This window comes from Anguilla anguilla, chromosome 4 (genome assembly GCF_013347855.1).
Source record: "Anguilla anguilla isolate fAngAng1 chromosome 4, fAngAng1.pri, whole genome shotgun sequence".
NCBI lineage: Eukaryota > Metazoa > Chordata > Actinopteri > Anguilliformes > Anguillidae > Anguilla > Anguilla anguilla.
The window spans coordinates 32,071,885-32,092,113 of NC_049204.1; the positions used below are offsets into that span (position 1 = coordinate 32,071,885).

Consider the following 20,229-nt stretch of genomic DNA (forward strand, 5'->3'; position numbering starts at 1 on the left):
GTACACCAGTGGTTCTCAAATTTTGTCCTGGGGGAGCCCAGTTTATGCCGGTTTTTGTTCCAACCACAATTGCAATCCCAGAATTCTCAGAGGCTGTTCATTTTTCTTAATTATGCATTCAATGTTTTGAGGGATTAATATGCCACATTATGTCAGAAATAGTTATGCATGGCATGAAGAATACATTTATATAGTGCTTATTGTGCTATATTGCAAACAATTACATAAAATGTAAAAAAACAAAAAAACTGTTAATTAACTGGTTAAATTAAAGACTAAAGGGAGATGTACAGTGTGTATGTGTGTAGTCACTAATCAGTTCATCTGCATGGTCAGGCTCATCATTTTTGTTTTTCCACTGACCACAGTCCTCTTCCATCAGGTAAATAATTATCCTCAATCCATTCTCACAGCTGGTCCTTATCACCCAGATGTCATCTTCTGTTCTGTCCGGTTTCGAAGCTGATCCTAAATCCTATTCCTAAATAAAGTTCTGCTAAATGATGACAGGCATAGGCGGCTTACCCAAATTATCCACTCGCTCTGTTTGATTGAGGAGTTATATTTGACATGGCGTAGGGGGTCAATTCCAACCAGAGACAAAAAAGTGGCTTGAACCGAAAAACCTCGGAAATCAATGGACTCTGCCAGACAAAGCCACATTATTTCTGGACGTGCGGAGGCTGATTCTAAAATAGGCCCGGCACCAGGCGAAGCCTCCTGACCCTCAAATTCTTGGATATATATTTTGTGTGCGAAGAGAAAGAAGAACAAATTGACCTGTCAGCTGAGTCGACTCCCCCGCTCCACCTCTGCGCACACGCATCGCTGCGTTTCATACGGATAACTTCATTAAAGGCTCATCTGGAGTCATCCCTCCACAGGTAGAAGGTCCATCAGAAAAATCTCTTTATGGAAATGAAACGCAAGCCCTCTTCACTCTAATGAGTTATTCATGAGGACGACTGAGGTGGAAAAAAGACTGAGAAAAATTGTATGTGGTTGTAATTATGAGAAGAATGGCCTGGAATATGTTATGTATTAATGATGCGGCACCTACATTCATTTTCATTAAGGTGTCTCTTCTACTGTAAAAGCCAAAGTGTACCAGCAGGTAGCCATTTACATTTTCCTGGTTTAAGTGAAACATAGTGCACGTTGTCATCATAAACGTCATCATTTATTAGAGTTTGTAACCCTTTAATTGATGCCATTTGGCTGATTATAATTTTACAGCAGAAAAAAAACACATTTGGCTGTGAATTTTATGAAAGTAATGAAAACCCCTTTTCAGTGACTGCCTTACTCTGTTGAAGAATAAAGTTAGCACCAAATCTTGGTATTACGGGGCATGAAGCTGGACCTGGCCACAACCTGGATTGGATACTACACTTCCAAGGCACTATCACAGTTCCTCACAGAGATCAGTTCCATACTTTTAACTCGTCCTTGCACCAAGAACTTCAAGAATCTTCAAGAATCTCACTTTCATACTTTCACTCTCTCTCTTACCCACTTTCTCTCTCTCTCTCTCTTTCACCCACTCTTTCTCTCTGCCTGTCTCTCTCTGCCACTCTCTTTGTCTGCCTGTCTGTCTCTTGTCTCTCTCTCTTTTCTCTTAGACAGCATGTTTGTAGACTTTGAAAGGAAACCCCGCACTGACACAGGCAAGACATGCAAACTGCATGCAAACAAACCCTGAAGCTGTGCCTCGAAAGTTCCCACAAAGTTCTGGAACCACACAGCTACTGTTGCAGCAACTCTGTCTGAGAGAGCGCATGCGCTTCAGTGCACATTACAATGCCTCTGTTGTCCTCACTGGTCTGTATTCAACAGACAAGCGGCTCTCACCCACTGCCAACAGTGCCATCATCCATGCAGCCGCCATACTACAAAACCCACCATATGTCCCCAACAGCTTGAGTCAGATTTAGCAGTTTTACCCTTTATCGGATTTATCAGACATGTGTAGCCTCTGATGACCACACAATGTCAATGAAAGGGTGCAGGACCAAAAAACTTTCACACAAATTCCAATCATTCCTCTGTGGGAAGCACAAGATATGGATAAAATATAATGGCAAATATAAAGGGAACCATCAGCTGGGCTGGCAGGCAGAAAGCAGTGTGGTATCCCACTGTAGACAGTTCCCATTTACATGGTGTGCACGGTCATGGGGAAAAGTAATGGTGAAATATGGGTTGTATTGGCCTTTATTGGCAATTATCTGTCTGTCCTCAAGAGGAACACCCATAGAGTCTGCCACATATTCGGCCAAATGGCGACGAATCCTGAAACAAGCCTATGAACTATGGGGGAAGCAAAGCGTTTGGAGCACATATGCAATCCCCTAATATTCTCCCACACAGCCTTTTGTTTACCAGAGACACCGTGTGTATTCACCTCTGACAGCACATCCATAGTTGTGGCTGACTGAGGAAACTGGAATTTTGCAGGGCCCAGTGGCGTCACTAGGGTTGGTGACACCCGGTGCGGTCAACCGTTGGTGTCACCCGATGTTGTCGCAGGGAGGGGGTGCTGGTGGATGTGGGCACAAGGGCGTGTTATGCATTCAAACGACAAAGCGCTTCTCGGCAGTAAATTGCATCTGAGAAATTAGCTGTTTCAACTCGGCGCTACACAAAACACTAGACAAAAAAATTATTGCCAGTCATTTCTGTGTCACCCCCCTCTGATGGTGTCACCCAGTGCGGTCCATACCCCCTGCACCCCCCTAGTGACGCCTCTGGTAGAGCGTCATTAGTTATTCATTAGAGCTTCGCTAGTTAATCTCCACACTGTGACCTGCAGGGATTTAAACTTGCATTTAGACAGGTATCCTCCAGAGGTCCCCATAGTCACTTCAACTGCACAGTCAAGTGAAACTGAGTTTCTAATTGACACAATTATAAAATAAATATAAATTTACATTATAAAAGAAATTATAAAATTTACATGAGGGCTGAGGTGAGGCCTTGTTGGGGCAGGGTTTTGGGGTGGTGGGCAAGTGGTAAAGAGAAGAACAGACTCAATGTATCACAAAGGTTTCCTCAAGATAAAAAAAAATGTTGTTAATTCATTTCAGCACTGGCAAAGTAAACACAACAAAACAAAAAAACGAGGTATTACAATGCAAAAAGAAAATCATTAAGAAATGTGCCTAGTCTGCTTGTGAGTTACAAAGTAGCTCAAGAGAAATATAGGAAAACTGGGCCAATTAGCAGTGTCTCTCAGAGTAATGCAGCCACCTGTGCCGTCGATGCTGTGATGTAAATCTTGCTTGAAACTTGACCTTTATAACGTATGCCAGTAAACAGATGTTTATAATATAAAATGACAGTTTTCTGCTACATAATTAGTCAACCTGTCTATTTTCTAATTGTTTGGTCGGCTTGTCTATTTTCTGATCATGGATTATTATTCCACATCAGATTTTTAAACAATGTGTCTACAGCTTTAAAACTAGATTTACAAACTTTTTAAATTAGTTCAAGAATTCCTACGCTTCACAGTTATGGAAATATATAATGAACATATCAGATAAAAGATTTTAAAATGTAATTTAAAAAAATAATGGCCCTATAGGTTTTTATTTTAAAAAATTGGCCCCAATAACAATGTGACAGGGTGACAATTTTCTCAAATGGACCTCCTCTTACAGTTTTTAAGCCTTACCAAACCTTTTTCATTAGCTCTGATGAGCTTTCAGCTAGTCTGGCTGCTCAGTTTGATAATATGACAGTTAATAGTTTTCCTTAAATATATTTTTAATTATTTATCAATTGCAGTTTTCCAGTTTTATTTTATCAAAAGTTTGTTTAACTAGCATCATGACATAGCAGGGTCATCTCTGTGTTCCCTCAGACCATTGTTTCTTTAGCCGAATGTCCCTTTGATGCAGTTTTCCCAATTTAGAGCCCTTTGTTCCCTCAGCCCTATGTTCCCCTCAAAGGATTTCCCCACCAATCTTGAGCCATACACCCTAGCAACCACCAAGTAGTACCCCAGCAACCACCTTAAGCGACATCTTAGCAGCCAACTCATTTACCCTAGCAACCACCTAGAAACACCCTAGCAACAACTCTTAGTGCATGCATCAAGCATGCTGTGGCCTTAAAGCTTGTCCTTCAGACTTTTTTCTAGTTGACTCCCATTAAATTCTATTGACCATGATTTCCAGTTTTTGAATGCCAGTTTCTCTAATATTTGATAGAACCATGATATGTGCCCGTACAGAAGACACACATTATTGACCGTCCATTCAATCATGTGATTGCAACCTACTAGTTGGTTAGTATATAGCCTATCTACTGCATTTGATTGGGGTGATTTTGTTATGGTTGGGCTCCATTAAATTAAATGATATTTATTGTATTGGTTGACAGTTGCTTGCTACTGTTGAAAAAATACACTGCAATGTGACAATTACTGAGATTGTCACTTGCTGCTATTTAATTATCAGTTGAGTGCACAAACTAGCAGCAGTATCAACCTGGGCTGCCAATCACATGTGTGACAAAGTCTGACAAAGTTTTGAAACCTCCTGAAATGAGCTATTCCACCAAAATTAATTATTCCACACTTGATTGATGTTTTAATATATTTTTGAATTATGCCATTCGAGTTACCTAGCGATGAGAACAGACATATCAATATCTTGAATAATGTTTTTACAGTCTTTCTAAAAACATGAAAATATAATGGCAGCATCCTTCAAAAGTGAAATAAGTTGTCCGACAGAATAAAAGTTACCGTGATCCATGAGGATTCTGCAGCAATGATCAGGCCAGAACCGCAAGTCCTGGAGCCTGCTTTTGAGGGACGGGAGAGTCTCCCTTCCCTCTCTGACTTCAATATGAATTCTAGCTGTGAGCAACCGCACACAGCCACATTTACCCTCTGAATAATCTTCCTCTGTGCTATGGTGCTATTTTACTGCCATAAATAACACCATACTGTACGTACTTCAGTGTACTTTCACTAATGTGGTCATGTTGTTCAAAGGGTGTAGGAACATTGTTTTCCTGACAAAAGACATTATTGTGCATTAATCCACTGTAGCATTGAATTTGTGGGCAAAGAGTATCAGATATACATGTGTTCTCTCAGTAGAGATTATTACACTACAATGTCCAATGTCCAATGATAGTGGACCCTGCAAAATGGACACGGTCAGATTCATCATGTTAAATGCCCTGACATTACCCACACTAATTCAAATTTCTGAAGATTTGAAACAACAACAAATTGGTCTTGGGTTCAGAGTGACAGTTGGTGTATGATATTCTGTTTATACCTGCAAACCCACTGTGTAAATATGATGAGCTGGGAGGCTTGACATGCATAATGGTTTATTATTCTGGCCCCCACATTATGCTTATACATGAATCTCATCAAAGAGAGCAGTGGCTCTGCTTGTCTGGACATTGCATTAACTTTTTTGATTGCCTGCAGAAGTGAAAATTGCTTTTGCTTCACAACATGATGGCTGCCAAGGCTATGAAAGGGCTATTTGAACTCTGTTTAACCTTAAATATCCATATAATATTACCTCGCGTTCATTCATAAGAATGTTTTACATTATATACAGTATATCAAAAACATCTTGGGATCATTGTGAACTGGTCTCTAGTGTATCAGTTCGTCTCCATGTCAGTCACAATAGCCTTTATCTTATCTCTCTCCTCTCCCTATGTCTTGATCTTCCTTACCAGTGAATGTAAGGTAAAGGTGTGCTATTAATGATGCTCATCAAAAACACCCAAATATATTAACCATTAACCAGTATGAATAAACCATAAATAATTGGGACGTGTATGCTTTGGTCGCATTAAAATAAGATATAATTAACATGCGTAGCACAGTAAACTGCTTTGCATATTTCACACAAGAGTGAGTCTTTACTATTCTCAATAACTTTCATGATTGGAAATGAAAACTCCATGAAATGAGGCATAACCATTACAGATATTGTTACATTTCGTCTACTGGTCTGGATGATTGTGTGCGACAAAAACAACTTTAAGTGGTTTTTAGATTGTAGCTTACAGTGACCAAATCCCTACAATAAGTGATACCCTATCACTTCTGTACAGCTTTGACTAAGATCCTGAAAAAGGTTCTGATTGCAAAAGATTTGCCTTAACAATAACCATAAAACTGAAGCAAGAAGCCAAGCCAGAGGCAAGAATGCATTGCAGCAGTATAGCCTAAACTGTAATTTACAGCTCTTAGCAAAGTTTCACAAAGCTTGATGACAGCCAAAGGGCCTCAGTTTGAGTAATGCTTCCTCGGCTAATTCTTCACCGAGACACAAATAGCGAAATCTTCAGCAGCGCATTTCACAGCATGGTAAATGACACCTTAGGTGTTTTAAAGTCAGTGTGAATGTGGTGCTTGACATGACATCCATGACATCTGTCACTCAAATAGTCACACTGCTTGAGCTTCCACAGTTCAAAGGAGACTTTCATATATTCCTGTAAAAATATAGGGATATATGAAAATTTATCAGAATTCAGCAGTGAGAGTCAGTTGTTGCATTTACAAAAATACACCTAATGACTTGAACGTACATGTTTGTTGTGTTTGTACATCTACCTGTGTGTACAGCTATATTTATACAGGAATAGTTCAGGTGAAGAACAATGGCTCAAAGGTAACAGGACAAACATCCTCAACTCATGATCAAGACATGAACTCTAATTAACTAATTAACAGCCAATTAACACATATGTCCTGACATTTATCTCATACCCAACAATTGGCATTAGAAGGACAACACATTAAATATGCATTGTTTGAAGAGTGCTTCAAGTGAGCTGACCTATTATGACTCCTTCTAACTAAGGTAATGATCCCTCAATCTCTTAACTGGTAGCACAGACAATTTACTATAATGAGGCTTTGGGCAAGGAAATTGTCTTAACGGTTGTATCTTTCACCAGAAATGACATTACTAAAGGAAATGGACAACAAACTCAGTATGCATGAAATTAACATTTTTATTGAGAGAAATCTTCAGATAAATTACGAATATCTCACACCCACAGAAATCAAAGTTCTTCACCTCTGGAATATACAACTGTGAAATCACAAAATTTTCAAAACGTACATAATTCCCTCACTTGTACTGACGAGTGATGCAAATCTGTGAACTGAAAACGACCAGTGATAAGATATAATGAATGCTCCTCAATTAGAATAAAAAACATTTTGACCACTTGATGGCGATCTTCTGCAAAGAAACCTACAGATTGTATTATGAGTAGCAACAATACAATCTCATGATAGTGCCACTGCTTTAATTAGTATCAAATGAAGACAAATTGTGATGAAGTGAGTATCAACCTTCTTATAAAAAACGTTTTATTAACAAATAAAGGCCAAATAGGAATAGGTAATTGGAAATCCCTTTCAGAATTGTAGTACAAGTGCAGACATTTAAAATCGCAGGAAGAACTGAAACTAGACACTCATTATAACTAGACTTGCATAGTCATCACTCCTGAATCCAGACTTTTAAATACACCAAAATGTTGTGATGAAGTTAAATCTAGGTCTAATTACAGAGAAATACTATTAACAACAAGAAGCAACAAAATAGATCTTGAAGAATGAGACAAAAAGGAAACTGAATAAACAAAGCTATATGGATGCTACGTGTGTAAATCAAGCAAGTGCCATGCATTTCATGGTTGTTGTAGGGACTATTACTGGCTCTGGTGTCTGAAAAAAGAGTTCCTCATAGGTCTTAAATCAAGGCCACTAATGTTAAAATCCAGGATGGATGGTGAGAGAGGAATTTATGATGGTGGGTACAGCTACATATTATGGATTAAATCTGTATGACAGCTTAAAGTAGTTACAACGAACACCTTTAGGTAGTGAAGCCATGCCTCTCAGATCAATGATCCTGTAAACTTCAGCTGGGTTGTCTCACGGTGGCAGGTAAGGTTGTTTCCACTTTATTGCGGGTTTGCATTCCTGCCCGACAACATCAGTAATGTTCCACAGAAAAGAAAAAAAAAGCCCTTATGAAAATGTGTCAAAGAAAGTTTTTTGTAATGCTATTCTTTCTCTCTGATGATCCTTCTGCAGTTCCATGAGGTCTTGCATTTTTTTCCCTTGAAATGGCATGTGTTCATTGGGAAGGATGCAAGTCTAAGCCAAACAGAACCCTGACAGGATATCTGTGTTCTCTTCCCTGTGTACGCAAGAGTGCTGCTCGATAAGGGCTGTGGAGCTAAATTAACCCTCTTGTTGCCCTAAGGGTCGAAAATTTAACTGCAGTGAAAACCCCCTAAATTATATTTTTTCTGCATCAAATTTGATTACTTTTACTGGACGTGATCCTACCATTAGAAAAAGTTCAACACTGGCCTCTTTTTTTATTTATAAAAGCAGTACAGCATCAGGGTACAAAGCTTGTCTCATGAGTCTTTTTTAACCTTGCAGTTATGAAATAAGAAATCATTATCAAAAACAAGTGGTACAGATGGAAGGAATGCAGCCTTGGGACGGTAGAAAAGACAGTTATTCAGTGATTTATGGATGAGCGACAGGTTTTTTCTACATGAAGAATACTGATTTGGGGTTTAAAATTCAATGAAGAGATTTTATCACAGGGAGTCTGGCAAGGGTGGGTCATTTCTGACCCCGTGGACAAGGGGTGCACAAATAATGAAGACAACATAACAGCTAAATGCGTAGAAGGGATTCCCAGGGCCTGGCCCACACGGTGCAGGCTTCAAGCAATGTGATCAGTGGGGTTGCCATGCAGAGCCACATTTGCTGAATTCCTTACAGTATCTGCCTTGCTTCTTTAAGGGCTAGTGTAGCGCACAGAGTAGCCTCTCTCTGCTACCTCTGTCCAGGGTCCATGTGTCAGTGAGCTCCAGATGCTTGGGCTGGTCCCGCTGGTTAGTAACCTTTGGGACTGGTATTAGAAATGAAGCAAATGCATGCATAAACAAACACAAAGGGGAGGAGTCCTAATGTTGTGGAAGGATAGGGATGCTGGCTTCTCTAAGCTATCTACAACCTGCTGGATAGCCATCATTAAATAACCTATGTAAATTTTGATTCTAAAGAGTTTGAACAATGCCATGTTAGGAATAAGTTTAATGGCCACAATGACAAAAGCACCCCGAACAATAGTGACAGCACTAAGTTTTATTAATTTCTTCAGAAACAATGCACTGGTAATTATGCTATTAATTCTATTTAAAATTACTGACAGAGAATTTTTAAACAGTTGGTCATTTCATGTGTGTATTTTGGTTTATTAGGAACATGTCTTTTTAATCATCTTCCTCCTAATTTTGTGAACTGTCTTTTTAACTTTCGTCTTCCTTTAACAGTGAATTGGAACAAAGCACACTCTCTCTGTCTCTTTCTCTCACACGCACGCACGCACGCACACAAACACACAAACTGTTGGCAAGCAAAACAGTCACTATGATCTCCTTTCAAATCACCAAAGCAAAACCAACAAAGATGATGCATTACGAAATGCATACATGCTGTCATTCTAGGACCTAAGGGCGAATAAAAAATAACGAGACATAAGATTCGTACGGATTTACAGATGAAACGTAGCCTAATGCAGCAACGTTGCTGCCATGTCCTTATTTGTAGCAAAACATTCATTGAATACATTTAGCAACCTTAGGCCGCCCATAGGCAAAATGTGTGCCACGAATTGCGAAGAGGAATTAAGCAGGCGGATTAAGAAAAGACATACTAAATTTCACTCTCAACACCAGCATCATTTTGCATCACTTGGCACCACAGCTTCTCGAGGCGGTCTTCATGATAAACTCTTGGCATCTCATAGGATAAGCTCGAAAAATAACGGACACGGCTGACGGCCAACAGAGAGGCGGATCTGAACCAGAATCATGTTACATTCATCAATCGCAGGCAAGGAAGGGAGGGACTTTCACCTCAGCCCCCTGATTGAATCAGTCCTGTTTCAATTGGTTACAACAATATGACACATTAGAACAAGTAATAGCGGATATTTGGTCTAAAACTGTGGGTAACCATACCGAATGTGAGGCTGATCAACCTTCTATGTGAAACATTCAAACTAAATGAACCCGGGTGGAAATCGACGCACGTAATTATTGCCATTTTATTATTTAGTTATGACAGCAATCACCCGGATTGATTGCTCATATGGCTGTAGCTACTATTTGAACTGCTTGGGAATGTTTATCCTGGGTTCTGGTGAGGAAGACGTAGCCTGAAGTGTTCTGGTAAATATGCGTTATCTCTGGAGTAGCCGAAAACAGCTTGCACTGTGATGGGAGTATTTTCGCTGTAGTTCTGTGCTGAAGTATAGCCTAGCCTTGCGCACTGCAGTAAAATAGCCGGTCTGCGTTACCGTGGTTTGCATTGCGAACGCAATATTAAAACAGACTGTAATAGGTGTTATTTAGTCGATTGCCATCAGATTTGGTCTCTTGTAAATGCCACTCCTTGAAATACCACAGTTATATGCCTTTTTATTGGCCATTTTGACCTGAAATGTACAAAGATCCGTCGGCGCGCTACGAGCTATAGGCTACTTTCCCTGTGTTATAAATGAGAAGCAAACAATATCAACAACTTAAGTTAATAGCACCCTGGGAAAAGGATGCTGGCTTTGGAAGAAGGCTCAGAACATACAGAAATCACTCTAAAATAATTGCTCAACCAGGTATCGTGATGAAAGTGTTACGCAGAAAGAGGATTGTCTTGTTCATTGCGTATTTTTTACTGCTGGTCTTAACAATGTTGAACCTGGCGAACTACAAATGGACTAAAGAGCCACAACAATGCAACCAGATGAGGAGCACTCCTTATCAAAGCAGATCCGATATCCGCTTTCTATACAGACCCTCTCTGGCTAAAAAAAGACAGCTAATATACGTTTTGACAACTTGGCGATCGGGATCCTCCTTTTTTGGAGAGCTCTTTAACCAAAATCCAGAAGTGTTTTTTTTGTACGAGCCAATGTGGCACATCTGGCAGAAACTGTACCCCGGGGACGCGGTATCTCTGCAAGGGGCTGCTAGAGACATGCTAAGTTCTTTGTATCGCTGTGACCTCTCCGTTTTCCAACTGTATAACAGCCCAGGTGGCAAGAATTTTACCTCCCTCGGGCTCTTTGGGGCTACGCTTAATAAGGTCATTTGCTCGTATCCCCTCTGCTCCGCTTACAGAAAAGACGTTGTGGGAATGGTGGACGACAAAGTGTGCAAAAAGTGCCCGCCTCAGAGTTTAAGGCTCCTGGAAGAGGAGTGTCTCAAGTACAGTACTGTGGTTATAAAAGGGGTACGAATTTTGGACGTTAACGTTTTAGCCCCACTGATGGAGGATCCATCTTTAGACCTGAAAGTGATTCACCTGGTGAGAGACCCCAGGGCCGTAGCTAATTCAAGGATCAAGTCGAGGCACGGGTTGATCCGTGAAAACTTACAAGTGGTCAGAAGCAGGGACCCCAAACTTCGCCGGATACCTTTCGTGGACCCCAACCATAAAGCAAACAAAAAAGATGGCTCGGACTATCATTCAATTGGAGCTATGGAAGTAATATGTGATCGGACCTCCAGAACTTTGAGAACTGCCTTAAATCCACCGAGCTGGCTCAAGGGGAAATACATGGCTGTTCGTTACGAAGATCTGGTCGATAATCCAATTAAAACTTTACGGCTCGTTTATCGCTTTGTTAATCTGACCGCCAACCATGACATAGAGTCTTTCGCTATGAACATGACGAGTGGTACAAGCTCATCATCTAAGCCTTTCATTGTGTCAGCCAGGAATGCGACACAAGCCGCCAGTGCGTGGAGAACTCTGCTCAGCATTCAACAAATAAAACAAGTAGAAGACTATTGTCACCACTCAATGGCTTTGCTTGGATACGAGCGCGTAAGAACAGCTGGTGAAGCAAAGGATCTGAGTAAATCCTTACTGACAGTCCCAAAACTGTGACTGTGTTGCAACCAAAGACAATGACTATGACTGAGTACTGCAGGCGAAAGGGCAAGGTCCGGTTGGACTGAATTGCCCGTTCTCGTCATCAATCATTCTTGTGTTCTTAAGTTAATAGTAATATTTGCTGAATGAAAAAGCTTTATTTAAAAGTCAATGGTTTAATGATTTCTTCAATCACATCGGAATGTATATTTGTTTCTTTTTTAACGTAACACTGTGGCATTTTATGGGACCACTGCGTTAACTGGACCACTGGATGTGTTTGACAATGCCACAGCTATTAATTAAAATGTAAACGGTACACTTCAACTAAGGAAACCGCAGTTGTGTAAATGATCTTATTGTGACACTTAAATCTGGATGTTTCTGGGTAAACCTTAACACTTTGAACATTACTCCAGAAGTGGTTAGGATATACAGCGTGCTTTCTGTCTAAATGGAAATTGTGGAAGAAAAACAAACAATAAATTGAGAAAAGGCTCCTTGTTTGAGCTGGCAATGTTGCATTGTTGCATTGTGAGTACTGGGTCATCTCTATCAGAATGTTTCATTCAGCCATTCTGTAATAATTGGTTTGCCATTGGTTTGTGCCTCTTTAATGTGTGGCTTCCCTCACAACATACAGTAGGCTTTTGGTTTAATGCATCTAAGCTATTGATTTTTCCCAGGCAGACAATTTATTAGCAATGATCACTATATTTACAGTCATATTAAACTTATTGCAAATACTTCTACTGCATAATATAAGTATCAGATAGAATGTTGTTGGCAAAAAAAAAGAAAAAAGTTTGCAAACCAAAATGCATGAAGAACAAGCCAATTAATTTACCAAGAGTTTTTACCTATGAGACTTCAGTTTATCACCTGGAAATGTACCATAAAGCAGTGCTAATTAAGAAAGATGGTTTCATTAGACTGGAATGTGAATCAGTGCTAATCTAATATCCATACAAGTAAAAAACAGGAATATACATATGCATGACAACTCTCATTTCTTTTTTAAAAACTTGAGGTGAGAAGGCAATAGATCATAGAAGAGCAAAGAAGTAAGGAAGATACAGGACAAGAATACTTGGCGGTTCCAGGGAAGGTACTTTCACCTGGAGTTCTGTACCTAATGTAAATGTCATTTTCTCATGCCTCCTTGAATGATTGGAATCAAAGTATTGAGGGGAAAAAAACTATATCCTGAATTTTAGGACCACTGCCGTGGACTTAATATAACCAGAAACTGATAGGTACATCTTGGAGTGCACATTTCAACATTTAGAAAGCCACAAGCTCTGAAAACTCTGGCTTGGAAATGGCATGGGACATGAACGTTCTGAAAATCTTCTGCACTGTAGGGAATTTAGAAAATTTGTGGAAAAAAAGTATATTTGAAAATGAATATAAGAATACTTCTGCAATGCACCAAGAATCATATTGCTTGTATCATAGGATTAGCAGATTTTAATTTGTTTTAGACTGGTGAATGCTACAATTGTTGATTACACATTCAGTTTTTACAGGGACTGATATGTAAAATATTAAAGTATGACTCCTTGCTTGTGCCAGCAGTGGAAGAAGTGTGAAATAAATGATTTGGCTTGTGTACTTTGTGTACTCTCTGCGCACTAAGTACCAGCTACAATAATCAATCTGAGCCAATTTGCCGAGGGAGTTTGGCCAGTTTACAGGCATAGAGATGCCTATCATCAGTGAGAAGGATTTGCCACTGTGACGTTATTCAAAAAAAGCACATTCACATGAAACTAATTGATAAATTGAACTTAGAGTTGATTTTATCCTTTCCTTTACTTAGAAAACATGTATACAGAGTGAAAATGCTGTAGAAATTCAGCTTTGTAGCACATACCTGTGTAATAAAAGTAAATCATTTTCATTTTATCTGCATTTTAACACAAAAAAACAAAAAAAACCCCATAACATTCTGAACTTATTTAAAATAAAAATACAGAATAAGTGACTTGATGGCAACCACTTTTATTAAGAAGGTGAACAAAACAAATTTGTTGTGAAATTTGATGTGATAAACATAAACCCCACAGATACTGCTAATATTTTGCACAATATCTAAGTACTCTCATGCAAAGTAAAATAAGGACTAAACTAACATTAGCTGCTAAATTCAATGGAATAAATTTAAATTATTTATGAAAGCAGGAGAAATGTTCAATAAATATTTTACAAGAACTATAGGAACATGGCAATTTCTGAAGAATCCTATAGGAATATACCATTTGTTTGGCTTAGAGTAGGGAAAGAAATCTGTAACAACCACGGAACCGTCCAGACCCATGGCGCGACTCACTTCCGCAGACACATTTTAGCTGGCACCACCTGCGCATGCGTCCCACAAAACGTCCCTCAAAGGTTGTCCGTGAGTGAGTGACCACAATTTGCTATGCATAGCCCACGGCGCCAGTTCCTGCACGCCGTGGGAAAAAATATATAAAAATATTACTCACTCACACACATGCACACACACATGCATACAGTCCCATAAATATATAAGGCACAAATCAGAAAATCCCTGCTAATATTATTAACTTTAAAATAGCATTGAGAGGCTGCTGCCCACAAGCCCACATCCGGTCCCTGGAATGCTGGATTTTGGTTCTCTCTGCTACCTCTTCAGGGAGGAGCGCTGTTCCTGATTGCTCTCGTTAATGGACGTGGCTGTCACTCTTTCCAAACGGGGTCAGCACTGTGTCCCAGCCCGAGGTCCCCCTCTAGTAGGTCATCTTGGTGTGCAGGCTCAGTGACCATCTCTGCATCGCCCTCTGTTGCCCTTCCATCTTCCCCTGCATTGTCCAGCTTCACCGAGCTGCAGCCGGCCCCCACGTCATTTAGCCGCTCCACGTTCTGAAGTCCAATCAGAATTGGGTTCACGTCACTATGGCAGCGGCGCTATCAGTATTAAATGTGGCTGCACATGTGTGCAGCCCATAACACATTTTTGGAAAGCAACTTTCAGAGGTTGCCATGAAAACAAACAAGCGCAATACATAAGACTTGAGGTTGAAAATCTAACCTCGTATGCTTGTGGACTGGTCAGTAGTTTTCCCAGAGGCGCACACCACGATGGCAGAGTAGAGGTCAGGGGAGGGCCAGAGTGGGTCAGTGCAGGCCTAACGTAACTGTGCTCATGTTAAGGAGAGAGGAAGGGAAGGAGAGAAACAGAGGAGCCTTGCACATTTCTGGCCTCTCGTTATCCAAAACTTACTGATTATTCTGTGCACGCCTGCAGGGGCAAACACGCATGACATTGACACAAGAACATGTGTTCTTATTTCATTCTTGCAATAAATGCTGTACACATTCAGTGTTCATAGTTTGAGGCACAATAATGTAATGAATTGCCACCCTAAGGGGAAAATTGCATAAGGAGGTAACTATGATGGAACCTTGACCGAAACAGGTGCCATTTGTTAAAAATATTGCAGTGCGCATTTAAATCAGTACACACCATTATGATATACTGTACAGATGGGTGACAAATTAAAGGAAAAAACCTGAGTGGAGAAACATAATAAATGCAGATGCTTCCATAAAGGTGTACTGCATGATACAATTAAGCAAGTAACATACTATCATGCTCTGTGGCATGTATAAAAATGCTGAGCAGGCCCAGTTAACCTCGATTTTGGATCAAGGTGGCAAGAGGAAAGGATCAAAGTGACTCTGATAGAGGTTTCAGTTTTGGGGCACTGATGGCAGGGGGTTCAGTCACTAAGACTGTTCATCTGGCTAGTGTTTCAATAGGAACAGTGACTAAATTGACATTTGCATTTAGAACTATCAGTACATAGGGTCAGAAATTGTGGTCGAAAGCGCACAACATGATGTTTGTGCAATTGTGCGATATATAAGGAAGAGAAAGTCTTCCTTAGGTGAGAATGACAATACAGGACATGATCAGACTGTGTCAGCAAAAACAGTCCATCAACAATTACATTGGGAGGGATATTATAGTAGGGTTTCAGTGCATAAAACCCTAATTACAAAGACGGACACATTTGAAAATTCAGTGGTGCAAAAGCCAAAGGCACTGGTCTACAGAAATGTAGAAAAAAGTGATATGGTCAGATGAGTCATCTTTCACCACATTCGTAACCTGTAATTTATCATCTGTCTGTATGTGTATGTGTATTACGTATAATATATATATATTACATGGACAAATGTATGTGGACACCTTTTCTAATTAGTGGGTTTGGTTACTTCAGGCACACCCATTGATAACAGGAGCATGAAAGCAAGCATACAGCCATGCAGTCTCCGTAGGCAAACATTAACATTAGAATGGGTCATACTCAAGAGCTCAGTGACTTTCAACGTGGCACTGTCACAGGATGCCACCTTTCCAACAAGTCAGTGCATCATCATATGTCTGCCCTGCTTGATCCATCCCAGGCAAAAGTGCTGTTATTGTGAAGTGGGTATAGGTAGAACAACATCTCAGCCACAGCTCAGCCACAAAGTGGTAGCCCACACCAGCTCACAGAAGGTGGCCGGTGAGTGCTGAAGCACGTACCCCGTACAAATCGTCTGTCTTTGATTGCAACACTCACTGCTTAGTTCCAGACTACCTCTGAAAGCAACGTTAGCACAAGAACTGTTTTCGGGAGCTTCATGAAATAGGTTTCCATGGCCGACCAGCCGCATACAAGCCTAAGTATACACACACACACACACACACACAGTCCGTAAGTATTTGGTATTTTGACAGTGACACATTTATTTTGTTTTGTTTCTGTACTCCAGCATATTGGGTTTGAAATGAAACAATGAATAATTGTCACTGTCATTGCCTATGTCATTGATTGTTTTTTCTTATTGTTATCATGACTTTCATTGACACAATTCTGGTCTTCATGTGGCAGACACCAATAACCGACTCTAAAGCCAATCAAAAGCGTAGAATCAAGACTGCAAGACTCTGCTATACCTACACTAAAGAAGCGATTGAACACACCTGACTAATCAGAAACATCTGTGTAGACATTTGTCCCAAACATTACGGTGCCCTTAAATGTATAAATAGTGCTGTAATTTATACACTGGGAAACCAAAATGTATAAAAAGACCCTTTAATAAAAGCAGAATGTGCACTTTAACCACAATTGTTTGATTATTATCTAAAATTGTGGACTACAGTGGCAAATCAAGAAAAAAAAGCATTTATTCCAAACATTACGGAGCTCTGTTTATATGTAGTACATACAGTAAAATAAACCTTTCTGCTTCTCTGAATGTGAAAACTGAAAACAAAGCAGCAGTCAAGACTTCAAGCTATAAAACTGTAGTCAGCGTTTCTTCACTGTATGTGGGAAGCCATGCTGGGGAATGGTAGGGGGAGGGAACTGGGGGCTGCTGCTTAGTTTCTCTGCTGCTGTGAATTTTATTTACAATGGTCAGCAGTTCTCACTTGACTGAATGTGGTTTGCTTTACATAATGAAATAACCAACCCATATACACTTCCTACATTTTACAGTACATATGTTGTGTTATGACTCTTATGCATAATGTACTGCAAGAATTAAAAATTGATTATTCACCATAAGTAAAGTTTTGAGACATCAAGCTTTCACATTTTGACATCCAAATTAATAGTATTGCTTTTAACAATTTTGAGCTTAGAGAATCTAAAAAGAATTTAAAGTGTTTACACTGCTGTGTGAAAAAGGCAAGAAAGTGTCTTTGCTGAACATTATTTGTTTTACAGAAATGTCAACTCTCTTCATCTGGAACATGAAATATAGGAGAGAAATGGTGAGTATCCACACACAGTTTGAGGCTGCCCAAAAGTGTTTAATGAACAAATTGGGGACTTTTAAAATAGATTTCCCCCTTCTGCAATCAAAATATTTTTGTTCTTATAGTGTATTTCATACAGTGTGATGATACTCATCTTTCTAGACAGAGTGAAGTAATTTGGCTCAAAGGGAAAATGTAACACTAAAGATCTGGTTTCAGATGTTTTATTTAGCACCATTAATAATTACCAGCTCATCTGCTATAAGCCAATGGGAGTTCTTTATTTTATGAAGTTCCATCACTAGCCCAGCTTCTGTAGGAGCTTGAAATTCTGTAGACTGTGGTTCAGCTGAAGTGGATACACACACACACACACACACACACTCAAATAATGAAATAATACCTTTTGAAAAAAAGTACAATCTTTTCCTTTGACATTGTAAACAAACATTGTTTAGCTGACTGATAGCTTCGATCAGCCTAATTACCTACAGTTATTTTTTCTGCAAGAATGGGCTTTGGTCCAGAATGTTTTCCCGAAAGTCCTGTCTACCAAGGCTGAGTGACTCACACACAGTGGTATGAGATGGCTGAAGCGTGGAGTGCATCAGCTGAAAGTGTGGGTACAGTACCGTTTACAGCATGTGCCGAAACACTAGCACCTCCACTCTGATTGGATACAGTGGGAACCCAGTGAATATAGATTCCCCTCTGCCTCAGCCGTGAACTAGTTGCAGAAAAGATGGGGACATTATGCTTTTTCCTGAAACTCGTGGGCCCTATCAATGCTGAACATGCTTTTGTTCTGTGAAATATCCTCTGAATATCCTTTAACTTATGAGTCAGCACAGTGGAATGCTAGTGACTGCATGGCTTCCAAATCATTTAAAAAAACTGATCCATGCTTTAGCCACATGCATCACTGTCTGCAAGTTTCCACACGGTACATACCCATTAGTATTCCTATTCCCATGGGATGGCACAACTGCTTATACAAGTGGATGTGTGTACACTATATGCGCACTGGGGAAATAAAGCTAGGCTGTAGTGAATATGGAGGACAGGGTATGATGTCAGATGGTGGAAAGTACTCTTATTAGAACAAGATGTTGACACCTGATATTTGATCCTGAGGAATCATATGAGATGAGCAGTTGTGTCACCCTCCATTTCTCTCAGGGGAAGAGGGATACTCTGAATGGATTCCACTTGACTTAACCTATCATCATCTCTTTCCCATTTTCTCCTCAGAGATGGCCATTTCCACCCAGTAATTAGAATAAATATGATGTAAGACACAACCTTTCCTCTATGAAGGTGAAGGATAAAAAAGACAGAGATGAGCTTGTCATTACCCCTCTCCCCCAAACTCCTGAGAAGGTTTTTTTTGTGTGTGTGTGTGCATCTGAGTGGCATAATCAATCCGTGGAACTATCTGGGAACACACCTGCTCTCTCTCCCCTCTAGTGCAGGCTGCCCTTTTGACAGTTCCATTTATAAGCTGAGATAGGTCTCCGGATGACCAGGTGCTATTTTGTACAGCAGGTAAACATCCTGTCCCTCTTATCGCCATCAAGCAACAAGGAACCGCTGGAACCCAGCCTCACGCTAACAGGATTTACTTGAAAGGACCGGTGAGCGGCTGAGAGGGAAGGGGCCACCGGAACACCTTTTGATTTTTTGATTAAGGTTGGAAATTGGCCGGTCTCCACAATGGCTCCACTGCTGCCGTGACAACCGGAAAGACCGGAGAGGGCTAACACTGTCCAGCCTCCTCCAAGCTCCCCGGCACCAGAAATAACCATGGCAGCAGGACACGGTGATTATAAATCCCAACTCTCTCGGCACAGCGCTTGCGGCAGGTTGGCAGTGGGGGCGCGGGCAGGAAAAGGTGCTGAGCAGGTGCCTCGAGTGCCAGCTATGCTGCTTCAGCCACTTTGTGCCCAGTCCTAAACCTCCCTGCTCATAAGACATTTCACACATCCTGAGTCAGAAATCCAACAGCCCACGGTGATTAAAAGCAACCAGCAGCTACACAGAGCAATTCACACACCTGACAATAAACATCTTGTTTTTCAAATACTGTTAGAACCCAGGTTGAATTTAGCAGTAAGAAATTCAGAACAGCATTCATGATAGTGTTCATGTTAAAAAGAAACATTGGCCTGGATTGACTCAACATTCATCCTTAACTTGGATTTACTGATAAATCCAAGTGATAAGGCAGACAGTAATCGCTAATGGCTTTTGGTAGATGAAATATGTAAACCACCAAATTTGACTTGCCTCAAAATGACAAAAAGCTAGCATGTTAGCAAGAAAAAGTGGTGTATTTCATACACTAAAGGAAAAAAAATGCTTACTTGCCTTGGGAATGTATTCATTACTTTTCAAGGGCAGTGGAATATTTAAATACTGTCCATGACAGACCTGTGACTTTCTATGATGTGACAACTTTAAAATGTCAAGGACCATAGAA

At 40.2% G+C, this 20,229-nt stretch overlaps 2 protein-coding genes across 4 annotated transcripts in view; one reads left to right on the forward strand and one right to left on the reverse strand.

Annotated features, from left to right (window-relative positions):
• The first annotated feature begins 9,862 nt into the window (after nt 1-9,862).
• On the forward strand, nt 9,863-12,497 carry chst2b (carbohydrate (N-acetylglucosamine-6-O) sulfotransferase 2b). The gene has a single exon (XM_035414607.1). It carries the CDS (start codon nt 10,592-10,594, stop codon nt 11,981-11,983), a length of 1,392 nt encoding a protein of 463 aa, XP_035270498.1. The 5' UTR covers nt 9,863-10,591; the 3' UTR covers nt 11,984-12,497.
• A 1,459-nt stretch (nt 12,498-13,956) lies between these two features.
• LOC118225721 (sodium/hydrogen exchanger 9-like) overlaps nt 13,957-20,229 on the reverse strand; it is a 72,882-nt gene continuing 66,609 nt past the window's right edge. For 2 of the 3 annotated variants that reach the window (XM_035414605.1, XM_035414606.1), the window contains 2 exons: nt 15,024-15,129; nt 14,424-14,854 (listed from right to left, as the gene is read on the reverse strand). In XM_035414605.1, the coding sequence (XP_035270496.1) occupies nt 14,672-14,854; nt 15,024-15,129 (289 nt within the window). In that variant the 3' untranslated portion in view covers nt 14,424-14,671. The other variant, XR_004764888.1, reaches the window with a different exon arrangement.